This window comes from Haematobia irritans, chromosome 2 (assembly GCF_050003625.1).
Source record: "Haematobia irritans isolate KBUSLIRL chromosome 2, ASM5000362v1, whole genome shotgun sequence".
NCBI classification, from domain to species: Eukaryota; Metazoa; Arthropoda; class Insecta; order Diptera; family Muscidae; genus Haematobia; species Haematobia irritans.
In genome coordinates, this window is record NC_134398.1 from 152,308,954 (window position 1) to 152,333,997 (window position 25,044).

Here is a 25,044-nt window from a genome sequence, read left to right on the forward strand (position 1 = left end):
GCCGGTGCACTGAATTTGCATCACTGGATAGATATTACTGGCAATGAACGCAAATCAACCTATTAATATCCACCATAACGCTACCTTTACATCTTTTATTTCGCATCACGCCGTTCGTCTTTATTAGGTGGCTTGGTAAAGCGTCACTGGCTGAACATACCCTATGCTTGACAGTGCTTGTCAGTTTGTGCAGTTTGAAATAGTGCCCGCTCAGTTCATTTTGCATTGGTGTTTTGTTTATTTTAGTGATATACTTTGAAAAGTTTGTTTGCAAAAATCTAATCGCAAATACCAAATAAAAACTATGAGTTCTCGCAAGAACAATTCCAGCAGCAATAATGAGTCTTCCAATGCAATTAGCTATGTGCGAGAATTCAGCGTGCAAGCGGCTTTGTGTCGTGATATCAAAACGGAGGAGTCCCTAGTTTTGCTAAATCGTAGTGCCTCCTTGCTTAGTACAGCAATTCAGCCACATTATTTTGCTCCAGGAAATTTAGAAATATCGAAATTCTTCATAGATCTGCATGCCACAATGGGAAATTTAGCGACAGAGTCGGATGCATTATGGGCCTGTGTGGGTTTATTGCAGCATTGTTCGAAAAATTTGGAGGCACGTAAGGCTATAGTGGATGAATATCGCTTCATACCTATTCTAACGTTTCTTCTGAAACGAACTCAGCCTGGAGATAAACGTCAACGTGTATTGACCCTATTACAAGAACTCACTTTTGGCATAAAGATAACATGGGAGGAACCATATATTGTGGTATTATTGGAGCAATTGGTTGAAATTGTCTATCAATCGTCAGAGGAAGGAGAAGAGCTTCATGGGCAGTTGGCCTTATCCATACTCATCAATTTGTGCTATAAAAACTTTGTGGTTTTATTTCTATTCTTGCGTTCAGTGAATATTTCAAGTTTCAGTCGTCGAATACAAAACTATGGAATGTTGGCAAATAAAATGTTAATAATTCTCTCGGAAGATATCCATTCACCTGACCAAAAAGAATTACATTTGTTTTTGCGTTCATGTTTTGCCTCTGTATATGAATGTATTAAGACATGGAATGTTCCACATCTGAGGCATATTGTGGAATTTCTAAAAGATTCTAAAGCACACAGTGGACTGCATCATGCCATGTTGAGTTATCAATTCTACTTCGAGGACATTGAAAAGATTTTAGATGTAAGTATAATGAAAAGTTTGAAAAAACAAATGTTTGTACTCCTTCAACTAAGGGCGATTTTGCTACTTCAGTATTTCGGATTTTCATTTGAAAAAGTAAAAATTAAGCTTCGGGTTTTACCTCTAAAAAAAATGAGTTTCGAACAATACTAGCACATATCTTATAGCAAATTCCTCAATTCAATTTAATCATGACATTGGTCTATTCTATTTCAGCGTTTGGAATCTCGAGGAAGCATGGACGATTCAAATGAGGATTCTCGCAAACATCAACAAATATGTTTGGGCTTATTGTTCGAATTAATGGAACATATCATGGACCTATCGGCCCAAGTAGATGATGAAGGCAAAGAGAATGCGGCTATTAGTTTAGATTCCAATATACCTAGAATATTTGAATTGTTATCTAATTGGCTGCAGTCAGAGGTGTGTGGTGTACAGGCAATTAATCTGTTAGACAGTTTAGTAAGGCTGGGTAAGTTTTTCGCAATCATTATGATCAGAATTTATAATTTCTATTTTCAATTAAAGCCAAAAAAGAATCAATAGCCCCACGTATCTCTCGGGATCCTTCAATTATTATACAATTAATTTCATGCTCTGAAAAACCGGACACATCTCCTCTACACACGGCTGCTGTGTTGCAGCTTTTAGTCTCGCTACTACATCAGACAAAAACAGAAAAACTAATTCTCTCAAAAATTACGGAATCCTACTTTGATAAGATATTTGCCCCTTTGTTGGCAGTAAAACCAGAAATGCCAGAAAATTGTCTAAGCATGGAAGAAATCGAAAAGTCCATATTTTGTCTATTACTCCTAATAAATTTTACGGAAATTGCCAAGAAAGCCTATTTTGAAAAATGTTGTAATCTTTTACAATTGCCACAAATACAAAATGCTTTGGCCCGAGCCATGATAAGTGGCAGTGAACGTCTATGCTCAGCAGTTTTTCAAATCTCACAATTTGAGCATTTTCCACAAATAGAAGTTGCTAAGGTAATAATGCAAAATCAAAAAGTGAAATTTAAACGAAGAATTTATCCAATTTTTGATTTTTAGCATATTTCAAAACTGAATTCATCTACCAGACATATGACAATATCCTCAACTCCTACTGGAGATCAGTGGCACAATTTAAATGCCATTTTGAAAAGTCATAAAACATTCGTTAGCAAAGAATTGGAAGAACGTCTGCATGCTTTAATCGATGTCATATCCAATGCCGAACGTAATAATCAATTAAACAATGTGGCCACATCACAAATTATTGAATTATACAATTATAAAATAAAAAATTTAAATTCCGCGGAAAAGAGTTTGCAAAAGAAATTGGAAGATGCCAGCAATGAGGTAATGAAAATAGGTCACATTTATTTTTCCTTAAAATTTGGAATTGAATTTGATTTTTTTATCTTCTCAGATTACTCATTTGACTCAACGAATAAATTTTCAAAATGCTGAACTCGAAAAATACAATACCATGAATTTTGAATTACACATCAATCAAGAGTCTCTTCAAACGCAGTGTAAAGATTTGAAACATCAAAAAGATAATTTGAAACGTAACATGACAGAGCTGATGAAGAAATTGTCGGAACAGTCAGAAACATTGCAAATCAGTGAAAAACGTTTGTCCGTTAAAGTTTCTGAAATGATTGGTGAGTTTGAATTATTCATTTTAATTGAGTTATTAATAAATATATTTTCTTTTGATATTTTACAGTGTTGCAAAAGGATTATAATGAACTCAAGGATCAGTTGCAATCAAAAACAGAGGAACTAGAAAAACTACACATTGCCACTAAAGAAAGTGTAAGTTCTATATCATTTCAACATATTGCTGTAATGATTTTCTGAATATTCTTAAAAATGTCGAATACCAAAAGTTTTCGTTCAAGGTTGGAAGGTTTTTGAGTTAGCGTTACCGTATACAGTAAAAACTCGCAGAAGTGGGAACCCCCCCACAATCGCTTTTTTGTTTTGCTACAATTGAGAAGCATTCCCTTGACATGTTAACTGATAAGTCCCCGGTCTAACAAAGAAAAATAATTTTTTTTTGTCAAAATTCGTTTTTATTATTCAACATAGTTCCCTTCAAGAGCGATACAACGATTATAACGACGTTCCAATTTTTTGATACCATTTTGATAGTACTCCTTCGGTTTTGAATTCATGAATTCATGCTGTTCTTGGTGGAACAGCACTTTTCTTCTTCATATGGGGCCGTTTTGCCGCGATTTCGACCTTCAAACGCTCCAATAACGCCATATAATAGTCACTGTTGATGGGTTTTCCCTTCTCAAGATAATCGATAAAAATTATTCCATGCGCATCCCAAAAAACAAAGGCCATTACTTTGCCAGCGGACTTTTGAGTCTTTCCACGCTTCGGAGACGGTTCACCGGTCGCTGTTCACTCAGCCGACTGTCGATTGGAATCAGGAGTGTAGTAATGGATTCATGTTTCATCCATTGCCACATATCGACTGAAAAACTCGGGTGTATCACGAGTTAACAGCTGCAAACAAGCTCAGAATCATCAACTCGTTGTTTTTGGTCAAATGTGAGCTCAGTCGGCACCCATTTTGCACAGAGCTTCCGCATATCCAAATATTGATGAATGATATGACCAACACGTCCCTTTGATATCTTTAAGGCCTCTGCTATCTCGATCAACTTCATTTTACGGTCATTCAAAATCATTTTGTGGATTTTTTTGATGTTTTCGACGGTAACCACCTCTTTCGGGCGTCCACTGCGTTCACCGTCCTCCGTGCTCATTTCACCACGCTTGAATTGAAACATCTCAAGAAAATTGTCCACTTTTTAGAGGTGTCCGCTTTTCAGAGTGTCTAAATTTGAGAGGTTTCACAGATAATATACTCACCTCTCTATTAATCTAGGAGTTTTAAGATCAGTATAGAAATTCCATCGGTCCTAGCGTCGTTGTTGATGACATACTGTCGTTGGTCTTGTCGCTCTATTACTCCATCACCTTTTTCGTATCATTAATCGTCAGTTGCCAATGAGGATTGTATTCCTGTTATCAATTCTACCGTGGTTGATTTTCCTACAGATTCAGCTACTGTGATCAACAGGGTAAGACCGACGAATATAAGCCGGCTATAAAATCGACACGCTGGCTCGAATTATGAGGATTTGGTTGGAATTTAATGAAATAACAGGATGCCAGGATAATTCATACAATCAGATGCTGGGAATAAAATGTCTTAGTGAGCTTCCGTCCGAGGATAACAAGGAAGTCCTGTCATTCCTTCTGATAAGGTTCGAGAGATCTTTTAAAATCGTGTCTGAGGCCATTGTATTTTTCTTCAAGGTTTCTCAATACGTTAACTTTGTCATTCCGTTTGTAACACATCGAAATATTGCTCAAAGACCCCATGAAGTATATATATTCTGGGTCGTGGTGAAATTCTGAGTCGATCTGAGAATGTCCGTCCGTTCGTCCGTCCGTCTGTTGAAATCACGCTAACTTCCGAACGAAACAAGCTATCGACTTGAAATTTGGCACAAGTAGTTGTTATTGATGTAGGTCGGATGGTATTGCAAATGGGCCATATCGGTCCACTTTTACGTATAGCCCCCATATAAACGGACCCCCAAATTTGGCTTGCGAATCCTCTAAGAGAAGCAAATTTCATCCGATCCGGCTGAAATTCGGTACATCGTGTTAGTATATGGTCTCTAACAACCATGCAAAAATTGGTCCACAACGGTCCACAATTATATATAGCCCCCATATAAACCGATCCCCAGATTTGGCTTGCGGAGCTTCTAAGATAAGCAAATTTAATCCGATCCGGCTGAAATTTGTTACATGGTGTAAGTATATGTTCTCTAATGACTATGCAAAAATTGGTCCACATCGGTCCATAATTATATATAGGCCCCATATAAACCGATCCCCAAATTTGACCTCCGGAGCCCCTTGGAAGAGCAAAATTCATACGATTCGCTTGAAATTTGGTACGTGATGTTAGTATATTGTATCCAACAACCATGCAGGAATTGGTTCATATCAGTCCATAATTATATATAGCCCCCATATAAACCGACCCCCAGATTTTACCTCCGGTGCCTTTTGGAGAAGCAAAATGCATCCGATCTGGTTGAAATTTGGTACGTGGTGGTAGCATATGATATTTAGCAACCATGCCAAAAGTGGTCCATATCAGTCCATAATCATATATAGCCCCCATATAAACCGATCCCGAGATTTGGTTTTGGAGCCTCTTGGAGGAACAAATTTCATCCGAGTCAGTTGAAATTTGGTACATTGTGCTAGTATATGGCCGTTAACAACCATGCCTAACTAAGTCCATATCGGTCTATAGTTATATATAGCCCTCAGATAAATCGATCCCCAATCACACAAAAATTGGTCCATATCAAGTTCAAAATTGTATATATCCCCCATATTTCAATTCTGGCTCTCTACGTGCCGTGCAAAAGTCCATATCGATTCGTAATTATTTGTAGACTTACCTATACATACTTTTTATACCCTGCGCCACACTGTGGAACAGGGTATTATAAGTTAGTGCATATGTTTGCAACACCCAGAAGGAGACAAGATAGATGCATGGTGTCTTTGGCAAAAATGCTCAGGTTGGGCTCCTGAGTCGATATAGCCATGTCCGTCTGTCCGTGAACACATTTTTGTAATCAAAGTCTAGGTCGCAGTTTTAGTGCAATCGACTTCAAATTTGGCACAAGTATGTGTTTTGCCTCAGAATAGATACCTATTGATTTTGGAAGAAATCGGTTCAGATTTAGATATAGCTCCCATATATATCTCTCGCCCGATATGGACTAATACGGTCCCAGAGGCCAGAGTTTTACCCCAATTTGGTTGAAATTTTGCACTAGGAGTTCAATAAGTAGTGTAGTCTAGTGTGCCAAATTTTATTGAAATCGGTTCAGATTTAGATATAGTTCCCATATATATCGTTCGCCCGATTTACACTCATATGACCACAGAGGCCAATTTTTTGCTCCGATTTAGTTGAAATTTTGCACAGGGAGTAGAATTAGCATTGTAGCAATGCGTGCCAAATTTGGTTGAAATCGGTTCAGATTTAGGTATAGCTCCCATATATATGTTTTTCTGATTTCGACAAAAATGGTCAAAATACCAACATTTTTCTTGTGAAATCGCCACTGCTTAGTCGAAAAGTTGTAAAAACTCCATAAAAAAACTCATAAATAAACTTTTGCGAAGTTTCCTTAAAATTGCTTCAGATTTAAATGTTTCCCATATTTTTTACTAACATTGTGTTCCACCCTAGTGCATTAGCCGACTTAAATTTTGAGTCTATGGATTTTGTAGAAGTCTATCAAATTCTGTCCAGATCGAGTGATATTTAAATGTATGCATTTGGGACAAACCTTTATATATAGCCCCCAAAACATTTGACGGATGTGATATGGTATCGAAAATTTAGATGTACAAAGTGGTGCAGGGTATAATATAGTCGGCCCCGCCCGACTTTAGACTTTCCTTACTTGTTTTTGTCTAATATATACCACGTATGGACTAACTCACAATTTGGAAAACCATGTTAAGAAGTATTAAGATACCGCAACCAAAGTAATTCGATTGTGGATGACAGTCTTTCGTAGAAGTTTCTACGCAATCCATGTTGGAGGGTATGTAAGATTCGGCCTGGCCGAACTTACGGCCGTATATACTTGTTATTGTTCCTTTTTGTTCCATATTGTTTCGGATAAATACTTGTTGGTATTTGATAAGCAAGTGTTCTCTTCACTTCACTACTTGCGCTCTGAGAGAAGGAGTGTGTATGTACCATATTCGACAGTGAAGTGCATAAATGTAGGGAAAAGTTATTCGATGCAGACCTCTACTAGAAACTTCCCAGCAAAAAAGCATCGCCAAAAAGTAATGAAAATGTTCTTTTTGGATCCGGAAGTGGTGCAAAATTGACGCAGAAGCGATGAATTTAACATGGGCTTGTCATAGGACGGGAGTCCTCCATTTCAACAGCCGTTGCACTGAATTTGCATCACCTTATTAGGTGTTATCCGTATTCAATGTTTTGGATGTAAATTTAAAAATTCTGTGATATTTTGTCAATTAAATAATTTTTATAATTTTTTACATTTTTTTATGGATTCTAACGCTTGTCTGAAACGTTTGACCTTAAATATTTTCAAACATTCACAATTTTTTCAGATTGGATGTAGCATTTTTTTCGACAAAATTTTAATAATTTGTACCATTTTATGAATTCTTACTCGGTTTTTAACCTATTTGAAATACAAAAAAGCAAAATTACCCATTAAAAATATGAAAAAAGCATATTATTGAATAAAAAGAACTTCCTGTGTAGTTAAAATAAAGAACAACATTGGGAGTACATCTTCTGGAAGTGCTTTTAAAGTGGTGCCTTTGGAAGAACTTCCCATTTTTTTTTGCTGGGTTATAAAGACCTCGAAAACACACATATAAATTACGGGTTGTCATATAGGGTGGCTAATATGTATTGCAACCAACTTCAGGTTTCTATAATTTCTAAACCGATCGTCTGGTGTCTGATAGATATATTCCCTTGAGAGTTTATTTTATTGTTTACAACCGTACAAAAGCATACAGAAGTAAGTTATTAGCGATGGAAGTCATATATAAAAAGCTTGCCCGTGGGCTGAACATATCGCGAGAACGGATCCACCCCACCACATATTGAAAATTGTGAAAATTGAGCTTGGACTAAATCCATTATAGTTCCAAAAAGTGCAAGACCTCATCGATGCACAAAAAAAGTTTGATTAGAAACAGCCAAGGTATTGCACCGCTTGCACGAAAGTGGCGAGTTAACGAAATTTGGTTTTCTTCGATGAGAAGCCGTTCCAAATTAAGCAGTTCGTGAAAACAAAAACTATATGAGTGCTCACTTTCCAAAGAGCTCAGCTAAAAATGTAAACCTTTGATTGGGCACCAGACAATGACCGTTGGGTCAAAATAAATTCCGAAAATTATTGCGAAAATTCCTAAATATAGTATTAAAGCCCTGCGCAGACAAACATTTCAGCACCGTCGCAATCCGCACGCGAACTTGGAAGTTAGATGTATTTTCGGAGCACAAATAGGTGTGCCGAAGATGAAACCATAAACCGTCCTCGCGATTTGAGTTCTTGGACTACTATTTTTCATGTTAGCCTGATACTGAAACAGGCAATTAACGTCCAAATGCATTATATCTAATTTTACAATTATTAATCGAACTTTATGGACAAATTTAGATTAAGGAACTTGATTAATAGAGTCATTGAAAAGAAAACGCCAGATACAAATGAACCTTTCCACAGCCTTTAGTATAGATCTGGCTGGGATAGATAACTCAATTTTCGGCCCTTTATGCTAACTCCTTATGGAGAAAATATCTAGGAATTTTCCTCTTACAAATTGCATCATCTTTACTCCCACTGTACATCATCTTTTCATAGAACTACAAGTCCCTTAATCTTATTTTTATTTCGTTTTGTTACTGCAGTAATGCAACTGGACTACTGGAAACCGTAATTTTTATCCGATTGTAAGACTACAATTTCTGGAAAATCGGCACCACAAATAAAGGTTGAATTACACATCATGTGTCAATCCGTGCGTTAATGGAAGCGTTGATTTTTTTTCAGTTTGCGGCAGACTATTCGAGCTTTTGATTTCAAAGAGAAATTTTAACTTTTCCATCGCATGGTATGTAATTCTACTTTAAGTGTGCCGAATATGGTGTGTATCGGTTAATGGTTAATGGTTTCGTATAGTCTCCATATAGACCCATCTCCCGATATGACTTCTTGGGTTTCTAAAAACCGTAGTTTTTTTCCGACTGGCCTGAATTTGTATATGTAGAGGTATTTTTGGACCACAAATACCGAATATTGTGTATTGATCGATCCCCCTTGGGCTTCTAGAAACCGCAATTTTTATCCGATTTGCCTGAAATTGGAAAGATAGAAGTAAAGGGTGGTTAAATTTTCAAGGGCCGATGTTGATTTTGAATAAAACACAAACTATTTAGGAAATTATTGTAATTTTATTTTATTATGATATATTGGTATTACTCAATTATGTATGGAACAAAATATCGGCCAAATGGGCGCCGCAACCTCGGTGGCACACCTTCATCTGATGGTCCAAATTTTCGATGACGCCGAGGCATAATGGAGGTTCTATGCCGTTAATGTGCCGAATTATCTCATCCTTTAGCTCTTGAATTGTTACTGGCTTATCGACGTACACCTTTTCTTTCAAATAACCCCAAAGAAAAAAGTCCAACGGTGTCAAATCACATGATCTTGGCGGCCAATTGACATCGCCATTACGTGAGATAACACGGCCATTGAATTTGTTGCGCAAAAGAGCCATTGATTTGTTAGCTGTGTGGCAAGTGGCACCGTCCTGCTGAAACCACATATCGTCCAAATCCATATCTTCCAATTCGGGCCATAAAAAGTTCGTTATCATCTCACGATAGCGAACACCATTCACAGTAACTGCCTGACCGGCCTCATTTTGGAAAAAATACGGCCCGATGATGCCGCCAGCCCATAAACCGCACCAGTCACTTTTTGTGGGTGCATTGGTTTTTCGACAATCACTCTTTGATTCTCATTCGCCCAAATGCGGCAATTCTGTTTATTGACAAATCCACTTAGGTGAAAATGTGCCTCATCACTGAAGATGATTTTCTTCGAAAATTGATTCTCCACTGTTGCCATTTCTTGGAACCATTGAAACGTTGTTGGATTGTGTATCTCTCCATGGCTCAAATTGAGTAAGTCTGAAATAGAGAAATGTCGTATAAAATTCTGAAAAAACTTGGCGTTTATGTGTGGTTCACATTCAACATCGGCCCTTACAATTTAGACCCACAAAGCCATGTCTATCGATTTCACTTCTTGAGGGGACAGAAGGCCCATTGGTCAACCAAATTGCTCCAACCTAAAAGTAAAATGACCAGATTTACTTCTCATACTCATTTCAATAATCATTTCATATCAATGCATTATTTCATTTTTTTTTGCACGCTTACACGAGATGCTTCAGGTTCCTCTAATATTCAAATAAAAATGGTTCTTATAAAGCCAGAATCTGATTCTCATTGTACAACAGATTGTAGTCTCCATATGTTAAAATTCTAAATTTAACTTCGGGAAGCGAAGTTAGATTTAGAATTTTATTTCAAAAACAAGTATATACGGCCGTAAGTTCGGCCAGGCCGAAGCTTATGTACCCTCCACCATGGATTGCGTAGAAACTTCTTCTGAAGACTATCATCCACAATCGAATTTCTTGGGTTGCGGTAACAATTGCCGATGGCAAGGTATCTTAAAACTTCCTAACACCGTAATATATACCACATAGTCCATACGTGGTATATATTAAACTAAAAAAGACCGATTAAATACGTATATAATTAAGTTTGAAGTTTCAATAGAAATAAAATTTTGACAAAATAAAATTTTGACATTTTCTATAGAAGTAAAATTTGGAAAAAAATTTCTATAGCAATAAAATTTGGATAAAATTTTGTATAGAAATAAAATTCTGACAAAATTTTCTATAGAAATAAAATTTTGACAAAATTTTCTATAGAAATACAATTTTGACTAAATGTTCTATAGAAACAAAATTTTGACAAAATTGTCTATAGAAATAAAATTTTGACAAAATTTTCTATAGAAATAACATTTCGACAATGTTTTCTATAAGAATAAGATTTTGGTAGATTATTTTTGGCTCGAGCGGCAACCATGATTATGAACCGATAAGGACCAATTTTTGTGTGATTGGGGATCGCCTATATATAACTTTAGACCGATATGGACCAATTTTGGCATGGTTATTAGCGGCCTTATACTAACACCACGTTGCAAATTTCAAGCGGATCGGATGAATTTTGCTCCTCTAAGAGGCTCCGGAGATCAAATCTGGGGAACGGTTTGTATGGGGGCTATATATTATTATGGACCGGTATGGACCAATTCCTGCGTGTTTGTTGGAGACCACATTCTAACACCACGTTCCAAATTTCAACCGGATCGGATGAATTTTGCTCCTCCAAGAGGCTCCGGAGGACAAATCTGGGGATCGATTTATATGGGGGCTATATATAATTATGGACCGATATGGACCAATTCTTGCATGGTTGTTAGAGACCATATACTAACACCACGTACCCAATTTCAACCGGATCGGATGAATTTTGCTCATCTAAGAGGCTCCGGAGGTCAAATCTGGGGATCGGCTTATATGGGGACTATATATAATTTTGGGCCGATGTGGACCAATTTTTGCATGGTCATTAGAGAACATGTAAAAAATTTCAGCCGAATCGGATGAAATTTGCTTCTCTTAGAGGCTCCGCAAGCCAAATCGGGGTATCGGTTTATATGGTGGCTATATGTAATTATGGACCGATATGGACCAATTTCAGCATGGTTGTTAGAGACCATATACTAATACCATGTGCCAAATTTCGCGGATCGTATGAAATTTGCTTCTCTTAGAGCAATCACAAGCCAAATTTGGGGGTCCGTTTATATGGGGGCTATACGTAAAAGTGAACCGATATGGCCCATTTGCAATACCATCCGACCTACATCAATAACAACTACTTGTGCCAAGTTTCAAGTCGATAGCTTGTTTCGTTCGGAAGTTAGCGTGATTTCAACAGACGGACGGACGGACGGACGGAATGACAAAGTTAATATACCCCCCATCCTATGGTGGAGGGTATAAAAAAACACGCTTCGACGCGAGAGACTTTCAGAGGAAACTGTTGTATTTGATTCATGGTGGGGGGAATTTAAGATTCGGCCCGGCCGAACATACTGCTTTATGCACTTGTTTTGGTATTCGGCCGAAAGTGGGGTAGGTATAAAAATCTCCAGGTACATTATGTAGTATTACATAAATAGGGATAAAGAAAATAAAACATAAATAAAATTATTTTAATTATCCTTTTAATTTATTATATAAATTGGGAAGATATATTGAAAAGACAAGCGCTTATCGTCTAAAAATTTCCACTCAACATATGCTCATCTTGGATATTGGCATATTTAATACCCGATGCAGGTTTACGTAATTCCAATGTCATTGATGAAGGTAAATTTTTTACTATCGACGATGTTTGTTGCATACGACGGCGATGCAAAAAGAATAGTATACCCAAAATCAAGAGAATCAATATAAATATTAGTGGTATAATATAAGATAAAGGTGAAGCACGTTGAACTTGCTCTATGGATGATGTTGGTTTTTGTTGTACACTAATACGAGGTGTTGGTGGTGGTCGCATAGTGGAGGAATCACGTGAAGATAGCGTTGTCAATGCTGGAGATAATGTTGAAGCAATAGGTGGAGTAGGTGGAGCAGGGGTAGTTGGAGCAGCATTTGCAAAAGCAAATGCTGTAGTATCAGTTGTCATCATTGTACTTGTGGTCAAAGAAATAAATGTGGGTAAAGCAGATGACATAAATACAGGAGTTGATGGGGTAATCATAGCTATATCGCTATTTACTATAGATTTCAATGTGGTTGTTGTAGTAGGCACTGCTATAAGTGAGGCCTTTAGAAATCCAGTTTGAGAACAGGAACAACGTAAAAATGTTCCCAATTCTGCCGATTTGCAAGCATCTGATGACCATTGCGGTGAGGTATAGGATGTTTTCATAAAACATTTATTAACCCTTCGCTCAGAAGGATAGATATCCAATTGGACATTTCCCGAATTAGTATTCATTTCTTGAAGTTTCCATTCCCTTAACTCATTGTCATCTATAATTTCATATATATTATATTGTAGTAAAGATGATTCATCATCGTCGTTTAGATTTTCACGAAAGTTGAAGGATTTTATGACAAGACAATATTTGGCTTCTCCTTGCAACATTTTAGGATCGAAAGCTTTAAATTGAACTATCAGTTTATCAAATAAATCTTCTGTGATTTGCGTTGTCGAAGGATATTGTAAATTGTCTCCCTTAATTTGTTTCCAGGTCAATGAGACCATAGGAGTCTTAAGGGATTCCCTTTTTAGATTTTTCTTAAGACATATCTTTTGTGATAATTTGGAAATTTTCTCTATAAATCTATTGACAGCTTCCGGTGAATAGTCTTCGGCTTTTAAAAGATCTTCTAAAAGTAGAATCTGTGTTCTCTGATATAAATCTTGATTTTGATTGACAATACGCTTGGTTCGTTTTAGAATTTCTCTACGAAAACGTTTTTCTTCCACCTTGGGTGCTTCTATAAGATTTTCCAATATTTCCAAAAGTTTTTCAATTGTCTGCTTATCCAGTTGTTGGGTATAGTCTAGAATTTGCTTAGATCTTTCGACAAACTCATGCACAGTATCAGGACTAATATAGATACGATTGTCTGGTTGTTCTAAGAGTTTTTCAATTTCTTTGGTAATCAAGACTTTGGCATAATTTTCGAATCTTTCACGATATTGTGATTGGCCATTGCGGAAAGTAAGCAAAGCAATTGTGACATAATTAAAAGCTTCTTGAAAATCGGTACTCATAAAACGAGCATTGACTTTTTTAACATATTCCTCATAATCACCATCACTCAGATCCTCATAACGTACTGAGATTTTTGTATCATTGATAACGCTGCTGCAAGCCTGTCTAATATCACACATTTCAACTATCACTTGTAAGGGTTTCTCGGTAAATGGCAGTATAATTTCCCATGTTTTATAGGCAAAGTATTTACCAAAAGACACAAGAAATTGATCCATTTGAATTTTCAATTCATAACGCACCGGTGAATCCAAGAGTAAATCTTTTGCTTCTTGAGAATTTATAGTGAATGGTGTGGTTAAGGCCATACCTTCTAAAGGTTCAATAAAAACTTTCAATGCCTGTGGTGGTGAATTGGTATGGAGATCTATGGTGAAATAGCTTGTAACAACTTTCTTCCAAGGTTCTTCTGGTTGCTCAGATCCATCTCCCTCTATCTGCTGGCCATTTTGTAGATAAGGTTTTGGGCAGGTAACATCTAAACGAAATTTATACATTGCATCTCCTTCAAATCCTGGCCATGTAAGCTCATTATTTATTTCCTTCCTGGGTATGTGTAAGGTAATTTCTCTATTGACCGTAGAGTTGGAGAAATCTGCGATTTCTTCCAAATAGTATTTCTCCAAACTAGTTACTCTGGTATAACCATAATATTCCTTGTCCAATACATCACGAGCAATAAATTTGAAACCATCTTCCTGGGCACTTAACCAACTTGCTTCACAATTTGCCACTAGGTTCATAACAATAACGGAAAATTTAAACTCCTCATTTGAAGAAGGATTTAAGTTGGGCACCTCCTGAAAATCATAACTGATAAACAACGAGGACACCACTTCCACCTCGGATTTAACTCGAGACGAAATCTCATTGATGGTAACATTCGCCATGATCTGATAGAGACCGGCTTTTTCAAATTTCACTTTAAATTCATTTTCATTGTCCTCGTTATTGACCAGAACTACATTGGTATTGGCATCTCTCAACTGCCATTGGACATTTGTTTCCAATACCTGATCAAAATTTCTAATAAAAATACGAAAAGTTAAAATGGAACCCTGGCCAATTCTTGCTGCCGTTGGTATAATCATGGCCTGGAAGCCTTTATTTAAGACCTCAACCATGAGATTATCTCGGGCCAGTAAACGATTGCTTTTCCATTCTCTAACTTGAGCTTCCACTGATGTCTTTCGATTGGGCATCAAAACGTTGGCTGGTATTGTCAAAACACTGGATATGGTATTCTCCAATTCACGATATTTACCATCCAACTCATCTAGTTTCCATTGTATATAGTAATCATATTTAGGTTTACAAAACGATACCTTTGCCATCACATTGTATTCCATATTGGCTACAATTTCTTCAGAGCCTATTAATAGAAAGTTGATACCTTCTGGAACATTGCTATTTTGCAATACACCTTCAGCATAATCCAGAGAAAATACTTGTTCCCTAGTTGTTTCCCCTGCATCGGTTATGCCAACCACATGAAATATATAACTAACCCCCGGCACTACTTGGGATTTTAGGATCATGGCCATATTATTCTTGGATATTGTTAAGCGTTCTTTGGTATTGAGTTGTTGTTCCAAAGTTCTAACTGCCTTCCATACCAGCAATGTTTCTCGTTGAGTCAAAGGATCGGGACCCAATAGTTTGAAGAATATCTTAAATTTATATGAAAGTTTAATGCCATCTTTTGGTTGGAAAGATATTGCTACACCATCTGCTTGGATGGACGTTTCACTTTCTTCTTCCTTGCACAGAGTTTGTGGTGCCACAATACGAAATGAAGGTACTTCTTGACATTGTTTAAAATAAAATTGTAGAATTACAACTAGAATAGTAAACAGATTCCAAGTATTTTTCATAATTCTTCTCCAAGTTGTGAATTATACTTCCTTGATTAAACTTAAATATGTGAAGCACCCACTGCCAATAGCCCAATTGAGTACTATGTAGTGTTGGTAGTCATGACAATATACCACAAGCCGGCTAAAATGACCAATGTACTATGTTCTTTTTGCCATAATGGTGACCATGGTAATGTTGTTGTCCGGCATGGTGAACATGTTTATAATTTCAATTTACATATCAATAGGGTGGGAGTATGTAACTTTGTCACCCATAAAAAAATACCACATATTGCAAAAATTCGCCGGGTATTGGAAATGGGACATTTCAGTCCAATTTTTAATAATATCCGTTTCAACCACTTGCAAAATGGTCATAGAGACTCCATATAAACCGTTTCAAAATTTGAGTCCTTGAACCTTGGTATAATAGTTGGCATTGAATGCAAAGGGCATATGAGTTCAATTCCCGGTTCGGCCGAACTCCAAACATTCTTTCATATAAAAAAGTTCCAAAATGCAGCAATCGATGTTTGTTGTATTCGTATTATTATTTAGGGTAGAGGTGTGCGCGTGACACGAAATTATCGTGACACGCGTGAATCACGTGAGTCGTGAATAAAATCTGAAGCAACTCTCGTGAATGTGCGTGAATGGGACTAAAACAAATATGTCGTGCGTGAGTGTGCGTGAGTAATAAAATCGGTTCGTGAATGTGCGTGAATAAAATTTCTGCAAAATCACGCTCACGAAAAAAAATCAAGATTTAATTCTTACTCGTATGTTAACTGAAATTGATTTAGTTGCCGCACTATATTTTATTTATGAATTTTATTACCCTTGCTCATTCCCTATGGGAAAATGCCATGAGTCTCGTGAATTTGTCGTGGATCACGTGAATTGTCGTGAATCGTGCGTGAGCGTGAGTCTGTAAAAGTACTTCGTGCGCGAGCGTGCGTGATTACTGCTTTTCATTTCGTGAATGTGCGTGACTGGGAGTGGCTACGACACTTATCGTGCGTGAATAAATATTTGACTTCGTGAATGTGCGTGAGTGTGAGTGAAATTTCACTCACGCGTACACCTCTAATTTAGGGTTTAAAATGTAACCCAAGGGATTTTCAAGAACAGATGTTTTTTCCGTATATTCTCCTAAATAAGATCTGCAAAGCTTTTGTTTGTTTTTATGCCTTAGGTTATGTTAAGTTATGTATAGTCTAGTCCACTGTGGTACCACAAGCACGGTTGCCAAAAATAATCTACCAAAATTTGAAAATATTTTTTTTCTATAGAAATTTTTCCAATTTTTTTTCTATAAAAAATTTTGTCAAAATTTTTTTCTATTGGAAATTTTGTCAAAATTTTTTTTTTATAGATATTTTAAAATTTTTTCTTTCTATACGAAATTTTATCGAAATTCCTAGAAAAAACTTCGAAAAAAAAAATTCATGAACAATTTTCAAATTAAAATTTTAATCGAGTTTTAAAAAATATTCAATTAAAAATTTAATTGAATCAACAAATATTTTAATTGAAACCAAAATCAATCACAAAAATTAATAGTATCAATTAATTTTTAATTGACCTTCAATTAATTTTTTAATTGATAATATCATTTCTGTGATTGAAGACATTTCAACTAAAAAAATAATTGGATAAATTAATTTCGTGATTGAAATAGAAATTTTTTTCTATAGAAAATTTTCCATTTTTTTTCTATAGAAAATTTCGTCAAATTTTTTTCTATTGGAAATTTTGTCAAAAAAAAATTTTTATAGATATTTTTAATTTTTTTTTCTATAAGAAATTTTGTCGAAATTCCTAGAAAAAATTTCGAAAAAAAAAATCATGAACAATTTTCAAATTAAAATTTTAATCGAGTTTTAAAAAATATTCAATTAAAAATTTAATTGAATCAACAAATATTTTAATTGAAACCAAAATCAATCACAAAAATTAATAGTATCAATTAATTTTTAATTGACCTTCAATTCATTTTTTAATTGATAATATCATTTCTGTGATTGAAGACATTTCAATTAAAAAATTAATTGGATCAATTAATTTCGTGATTGAATCAGAAAAATGTTTTTTGTGTGTATAGAAAATTTTGTCACTATTTTATTCCTATAGAAAATTTTTTAAAGTCCCCCCTAGGTGGAGAGGAATATTTTGAAAAATCTACCAAAACATTAAAAATGCTACCAATCTACCAAACAGTAAAAAAATCTACCATTTTGGTATAATTTTACCAAACGTGACCACAACTGGTGAACTTCCCTTTTTTCTATGAGTGCTGCCCGATTCTTTGTTAAGTTCAATGACAAGGGGCATCCTTTTTATGGCCAAGTTCGAACGGTCTCACATTAGGGTGAAACCACTTACAGAAGCTTTGAAACCCTCAGAAATGTCTGCCGTAATAGGGGGGGATCCACCGCTGAAAAATTTTTTGGTATTTGGTCGAAATTGGGATAGAAGTCATGGATCTTTGAATGCAAGGCGCGAATTCTAACCCAGCACAAGAAAGGTCTCCAAAAAAGTGGATCGGAAAGTAGTGCAAAACTGGCGCAGAAGCAATGAATTTAACATGAGCTTGTCATAGGACCGTTGTCCACCATTTCAACAGCCGTTGTACCAAATTTGAAATTTCAAAGTTGGGTTCCAAATTCAATGTTCAATTTAAAAATTTTGTGATATTTTGCCAAATAAATAATGTTTATAATAATGCTTGTCTGTAACGTTTGACCTCATATATTTTGTAAAATTTCCACTTTTTCTGGAATAGATTTACCATTTTTTTTTATAAAATATTATATATTAACTTTGTCATTCCGTTTGAAACACATCGAAATATTGGTCTCAGACCCCATTAATTCTGTTGAAATCACGCTAACTTCCGAACAATACAAGTTATCCACCTGAAATTTGGCACAAGTAGTTGTTATTGATGTAGGTTGGATGGTATTGCAAATGGGCCATATCGGACCACTTTTACGTATAGCCCTCACATAACCCGACCCAGATTTGGCTTGCAAAGGCTCTAGGAGTATCATCAGATCTGGTTAAAATTTGGTATGTGGTGTTATTATATAGCCTCTAATAACCATACAAATATTGGTCCATATCGGCTCATAATTATATACAGCCCCCATATAAACCGATCCCCAGATTTATCTTGAGAAGCCTCTGGGAGGGGCAATTTTCATCCGATCCGGTTGAAACTTTGTACATGGTGCAAGTATACGGCCTCTAACACTCCATAAAAAATTGGTTCATATCGGTCCATAATTATATATAGCCCCCATATAAATCGATTCTCAGATTTGGCTTGCGAAACCTCTGGGAGCTGCAAATTTTATCCGACCCGGGTGAAATTTGGCTCTCATAATTATTTATAGACTGCTCTATATAAACCGAACATGAACTTAATTGTTGTATGTAGGTAATTATCTGTCTCCATGTGGGTTAAGACAACCCAAGTAATTCGATTGTAGATGACAGTGTTTAGTAAAGCTTTATACGCAATCCTTGGCGGAGGGCCTGGCTGAACATACGGCCATATATACTTGTTAGTGCAATAGTTTTTGTATATTTTGATCCAGGAACCGTTTAAAATTACTGATTTGATATGTGTTTTAACGCCGTCAGCCATTTACCATTGCACTTATATATATACTTCTTCTGTTTTATTTTTTACAGTCCTTACGCATTGACAAACTGAAAAAGACAATCGCTGCCTATGAAGTGGATCTAAAAGAGAAAACCCGCCACATCGAAGAAAAAGAACGTGATTTGGCAAAGACGCAAAAATTACTGGAAGAACAACGTGATGCTAAAAAGAAATGTGATGGTGTTATTACTGTCCTCGAGTCACAGCTCCAAGAAAAGAACGAACAAATACGTAATTATGAATTGGAATTGAGTGAGACTGAAGAATTACGGAAGACAATCATGAGTTTAATGGAAAGCAAAAAACCTAAGCGTAAATAAGGCAACGGAAATGCAAATTAGGAATAGAATTTAAATGTAAAAATGGTAATCTAAGACTGGAAATTGTTCTAACCCTTTGATAGAGTTAAATGGCGAAATTTTTTGATTTCAGAAACAATATTCTAATTGTGTGTGTGTGTTTGGCATGGCTTAGTTTAAGTTCTATACTATAGATAGATGATATCATTTAAAAATTTTTATATAAAAAAATGAACCAATTTCATTTTCTGATATAAAAAATATCTGAAATCTGGAATTGAATATACGCTAAACACAGTCCATATAGACCAATTTTTATATAACACCTTTGGTTATTACACCCAAAGAAAAAAATGCTTTCCTCAGGAACGAAATGTTAGACAAACGAAATTCCACTTTGTTACAAAGTATTATCATAAAGAGAATACAAAAGCCGAGTTTATGGCGATGGTTGCAACAACTTTTTCCTATATTTTTTTATTTGTCTAAAATTTTGTTCCTCAGAAAAGAAACATTTTTCAGTGAAAAAATCCCAAATTTTCTAGTTGGGCTAATTATGGTTTATATTTGTCAATTTTTGTAAGTTTTCAAGTTCACAAACTTAGACACTCTGAAAAGTGAAGAATTTTCGTGAGATGCTGGGCATATTGTCACATTAAAATTAACCACTGATATGTGGCCTACAAAATACAAAACAAAAAATTACACCAATATTTTTCTGTTAAATTTTTAAATGAATTTAAAAAATATTCAATTTCAATTCAATTGATAAATTAATTTCCTAGTCGAAACAAATATCAATCACAAAATTGTTCCAAATAACTTAATTGGATCAAATAATTCTGTAATTGGGGTTGGTGATAACATAATTTCCGTAAGCAATTTAATTAAAAATTCATTGGATAAATTAATGTGGTACTTGTTCCCAAAAAAATGTGTACACACAAACAATTTTTTTTTTCTGATTCAATCACGAAATTAATTGATCCAATTAATTTTTTAATTGAAATGTCTTCAATCACAGAAATGAAAAAATTAATTGATCCAATTAAAAAATTATTTGATCCAATTAAAAAATTAATTGATACTATTAATTTTTGTGATTGATTTTTGTTTCAATTAAAAAATTTGTTGATTCAATTAAATTTTTAATTGAATATTAAAATATTAAAACTCAATTAAAATTTTAATTGGAAAATTTTTTGTGAAATTTTTTTTCTGTGTATGCAAAAAATGTATGTGTGCAGTCCCATTTCCTTAAAATTTGGAGTCTAAATATCTTTTAAACTCAAAAAAACCGATATCGGTTCACTTCATGGTATATTTACTTCTGAGGGCGTAAAATCGATAAACTTAACCCATTACCCAAGCTTATGTTCCGAACATAGTTCATAGAATTTTCCAATTAAAGTCTTAATTGAGTTTTAAAAAATATTCAATTAAAAATTTAATTGATTCAACAAGTATTTTAATTGAAACAAAAAATCAAACACAAAAATTATAGTATCAATTAATTTTTATTAATTGTATCAATTCATTTTTAATTGACTTTCAATTCATTTTTTCATTGATACTATCATTTCTGTGATTGAAGACCGTTCAATTAAAAATTAATTGGATCAATTGATTTCGCGTTTGAATACAAAAAATATTTTTTTTTGTGTAGTGGTCCAGAATTTCTTTTTAAGCGCGTAGAAGTTGCAATTTTTATTCGTAAATTTTGATCGTGATTAAATATCCCTCTATGGTAGCAAAATTAAGATAAATTTTTTAGAATATTCGCGTATTCAATATGCAGTTTCATTTCACTAGGAAGTCTCAAAACTTTGTTAGATAATATTTCTTTTCGTTTTGGAGATGACATTATTCCCCATTATTCTCCGCTACTGCTAGGATTGCTGAAGAGACTTTTAATCCGTACTATGTCCATATCTGTCATCGTGACTATGTACACATATACCAGTTAGGAAGCTGAAAAAATTTCAGTTCAAGTTAACCGGAGAGACCATATCAGAAATTTATTTTCTCTTAACTGGTAGTTGAAGCCTAACGCATGTCTTCAAAGACAACATAAAGCCTATAATTCATTCCATAAAATACTATGGCATACATAAAAACAAATTGGATGTTTTTATTGAAAAGGTATCCCCATCTCTCTAAAATAGCTAATTTAATATTATAATTATTTTAATTGTAAAATTTTCTTTTTTTAAATGTTTGATATTTTATAAATCTATTATTTATTTTAAAAACGTCTGTTCGAATTGATTTGTATAAAAATATTTTTATTAATATGTATTCTTATGGCCACTAAATTATTGCACTATAATAATGGGATGCCTTTCAGAGAAGTAGAGTTGGGTAATTCGCGAACGAACTAGTTCAATTGAACAGATCAGTGAAATGAACGGACTGAACTAGCTCACATCAATCGTTCTTTTTCGTTTACCATGTCAGTTCAGCTAACTAAGCAGTTTGTTCGCTCAGTTATTTTCGCTTTCCTTGGAATTGTCATAGTTTTCAGTCTGTAAACTCATATCGCTTTTTTGCATATAAAATTTTCGGTATTATTTTCGTAAATATTTTTGTGGGATGAAGAACATTAACAACACAAAACTAATACTTGAAATTTAGTATGAACTTGAAATGAACCACAAGAGAACTTGAAATTAGCCGCTCACTGACTGACAACGAACTAGTGAACTAACTGGCCGATCATTTCATTGAACTATAATGTCCATCACTACGGAGAAGGCTCTTTAGACTAAAGGAATTTTAACTTGATGCCAGATTTGTGTATTGCTCCCTTAATAGCGTAGCAGGGTCAGTGTGGACATAACATGGTGTCTCTTGCTTGCTGCACTTAAAACTACGAATGGTGTTTCTGTAGAAATTAGAGGTGTGCACGTGATACGAAATTGTCGTGACTCACGCGTGAGTCACGCTCATGGCAACGGCATGAGTGTGCGTGAGCGTGATTAACAAACCAAAATGTCGTGCTTGAGCGTGAGTCACGAAAATATCTTCGTGCGTGTGCATGAGTAAAGATTTACGCTCACGAAAATAATCCCGCTCACGAACATAAAACGCTTAAGAGTTAAATTCGTTTACAATTTTAGTGACACCTGATATGTTAAGAGTGTAATAACGCTCTCGAGTTTAATAATGCTAATGTTTTCAGACACGTCGCTACGGAAAATTACTCAAAAAATTGTTCGTAAGTTGCGACATTTTTCGTGAGTCACGATATTTTTCGTGAGTCACGGTATTTTTCGTGAGTCGCGAAATTTTCGTGCGTGACACTCACGAGTAAGATTTTTCCGTCGTGAGTGTGCGTGAGTAAAATATTACTCACGTGCACACTAGAGGTCACGATATTGTCAAGACTCACGAAAATTTTAGTGACAACGGCGTGAGAGAGCGTGAGCGTGATTAGCCAACCAAATGTGGTGCGTGATTCATGAAAATAATATTTTCGTGAGCGTGCGGGAGTAAAGAATATCGGAAAAATTCGCTTGCGAAAATATCCCCGCCCCCGAACACAAAACGCTTACGAGTTGAATTCCTTAACAATTTTAATGTCACCTAGGATGTTAAGAGTTTAATAACGCTATCGATTTCAATCGTTTTTCGATCTCAATTGTTTCACGATCCCTCAAGTAAATTACTCATAAAATTATTCGTGAGTTGGGATTTTTCGTAAGTCACGAAATTATCTAATCGTGAGTGTGCGTGCGCCTGAGTCCTAAGAAATAATATCGTGCGAGAGTAAAAGTTTTCCGTCGTGCGTGTCCGTGAGCACACACACCTCTAGCAGAAATCCCTGTAACTTCTGATTACGGTTGTCACAGTTTTAGTTCCACTAAAACTTCTTGGCGTTTTGGATTGTTCAAAATATTTCCCAGCAACTTCAATTACTCTGTCATAACATCCAATTTTGTCCCATTTTAGTATAGAGAATTTGTATTTATTTATTGTATTTCTAGTGTAATTCATATGGATATAATAACTAAGTTACGTTAAGTACTACTCAATTAGATTGTATTTATGCAATGATTCGTGAGGGTGCTCCGGAATTGTCGCAACATTTAGTGATAATTTTAAAAAATCCCTCAAACTTGAACACTGAAAGTGGAACATCTCAAATGACTCAAATTTGTTTTTTATACATCCAAACATTCCCAAATCGGAGTTTTTATACCCTCCACCATAGGATGGGGGGGTATATACACTTTGTCATTCCGTTTGTAACACATTGCTCTAAGACCCCATAAAGTATATATATTCTGGGTCGTGGTGAAATTCTGAGTCCATCTAAGCATGTCCGTCCGTCCGTCCGTCCGTCTGGTGAAATCACGCTAACTTCCGACCGAAACAAGCTATCGACTTGAAACTTGTCACACGTAGTTGTTATTGATGTAGGTCGAATGGTATTGCAAATGGGCCATATCGGTTCACTTTTACGTATAGCCCCCATATAAACGGACCCTCAGATTTGACTTGCGGAGCCTCTAAGAGAGGCATATTTCATCCGATCTTGCTGCAACTTGGTACATGGTGTTGGTATATGGTCTTTAACAACCATGCAAAAATTGGTCCACATCGGTTCATAATTATATATAGCCCCCATATAAACCGATCCCCATATTTGGCTTGCGGAGCCTAAAAGAGAAGCAAATTTCATCCGATCCGGTTGAAATTTTGAACATTGTGTTAGTATATTCTCTAACAACCGTGTCCAGAATTGGTCCATATCGGTCCATAATTATATATAGCCCCCATATAAAGCGTTATCCAGAATTGACCACCGGAGGCTCTTGGAGGAGCAAAATTCATCCGATCCGGTTCAAATTTGGAACGAGGTGGCCGCTAACAACCATATCAACATTGGTCCATATCGGTCTATAGTTATATATAGCCGATCTCCAATCAGACAAAAATTGTTCCATATCGGTTCATAATCATGGTTGCCACTCGAGCCAAAAATAATCTACCAAAATTTTATTTCTATAGAAAATTTTGTCAAAATTTTATTTCTATAGAAAATTTTTTCAAAATTTTCTTTCTATAGAAAATTTTTTCAAAATTTTATTTCTATAGAAAATTTTTTCAAAATTTTATTTCTATAGAAAATTTTGTTAAAATTTTATTTCTACAGAAAATTTTGTTTATTTCTATAGAAAATGTTGTCAAACTGAATTATATACGTATTTAATCGGTCTTTTTTGATTTAATATATACCACATATGGACTTACTTACAATTTAAAAGACGGTGTTAGGATGTTTTAAGATATCTTTACATCGGCAAGCGTTACCGCAATTCACGTAATTCGATTGTGGATGGCAGTGTTTAGAAGAAGTTTCTACACAATCCATGGTGGAGGGTACATAAGCTTCGGCCTGGCCGAACTTACGGCAGTATATACTTGTTAAATCTGGGCGATTTTTTTTTTAA

At 35.3% G+C, this 25,044-nt stretch overlaps 2 protein-coding genes across 3 annotated transcripts; one reads left to right on the forward strand and one right to left on the reverse strand.

The window, feature by feature from the left end:
- The first annotated feature begins 173 nt into the window (after positions 1 to 173).
- Positions 174 to 19,890, forward strand: LOC142226572 (uncharacterized). 2 transcript variants are annotated; one of them, XM_075296657.1, is made up of 8 exons: positions 174 to 1,186; positions 1,403 to 1,661; positions 1,718 to 2,184; positions 2,248 to 2,538; positions 2,609 to 2,846; positions 2,912 to 3,000; positions 19,319 to 19,654; positions 19,722 to 19,890. In XM_075296657.1, the coding sequence occupies exons 1-7, from the start codon at positions 305 to 307 to the stop codon at positions 19,607 to 19,609; spliced, it is 2,517 nt and encodes an 838-aa protein (XP_075152772.1). In that variant the 5' UTR covers positions 174 to 304; the 3' UTR covers positions 19,610 to 19,654; positions 19,722 to 19,890. The 2 variants fall into 2 exon arrangements, with proteins under 2 accessions (XP_075152772.1, XP_075152771.1); XM_075296656.1 differs by having other exon boundaries at positions 19,319 to 19,890.
- On the reverse strand, positions 12,178 to 15,683 carry LOC142226570 (uncharacterized). Its single transcript, XM_075296649.1, has one exon. It carries the CDS (start codon positions 15,635 to 15,637, stop codon positions 12,248 to 12,250), a length of 3,390 nt encoding a protein of 1,129 aa, XP_075152764.1. The 5' UTR covers positions 15,638 to 15,683; the 3' UTR covers positions 12,178 to 12,247.
- Positions 19,891 to 25,044: the final 5,154 nt, after the last annotated feature.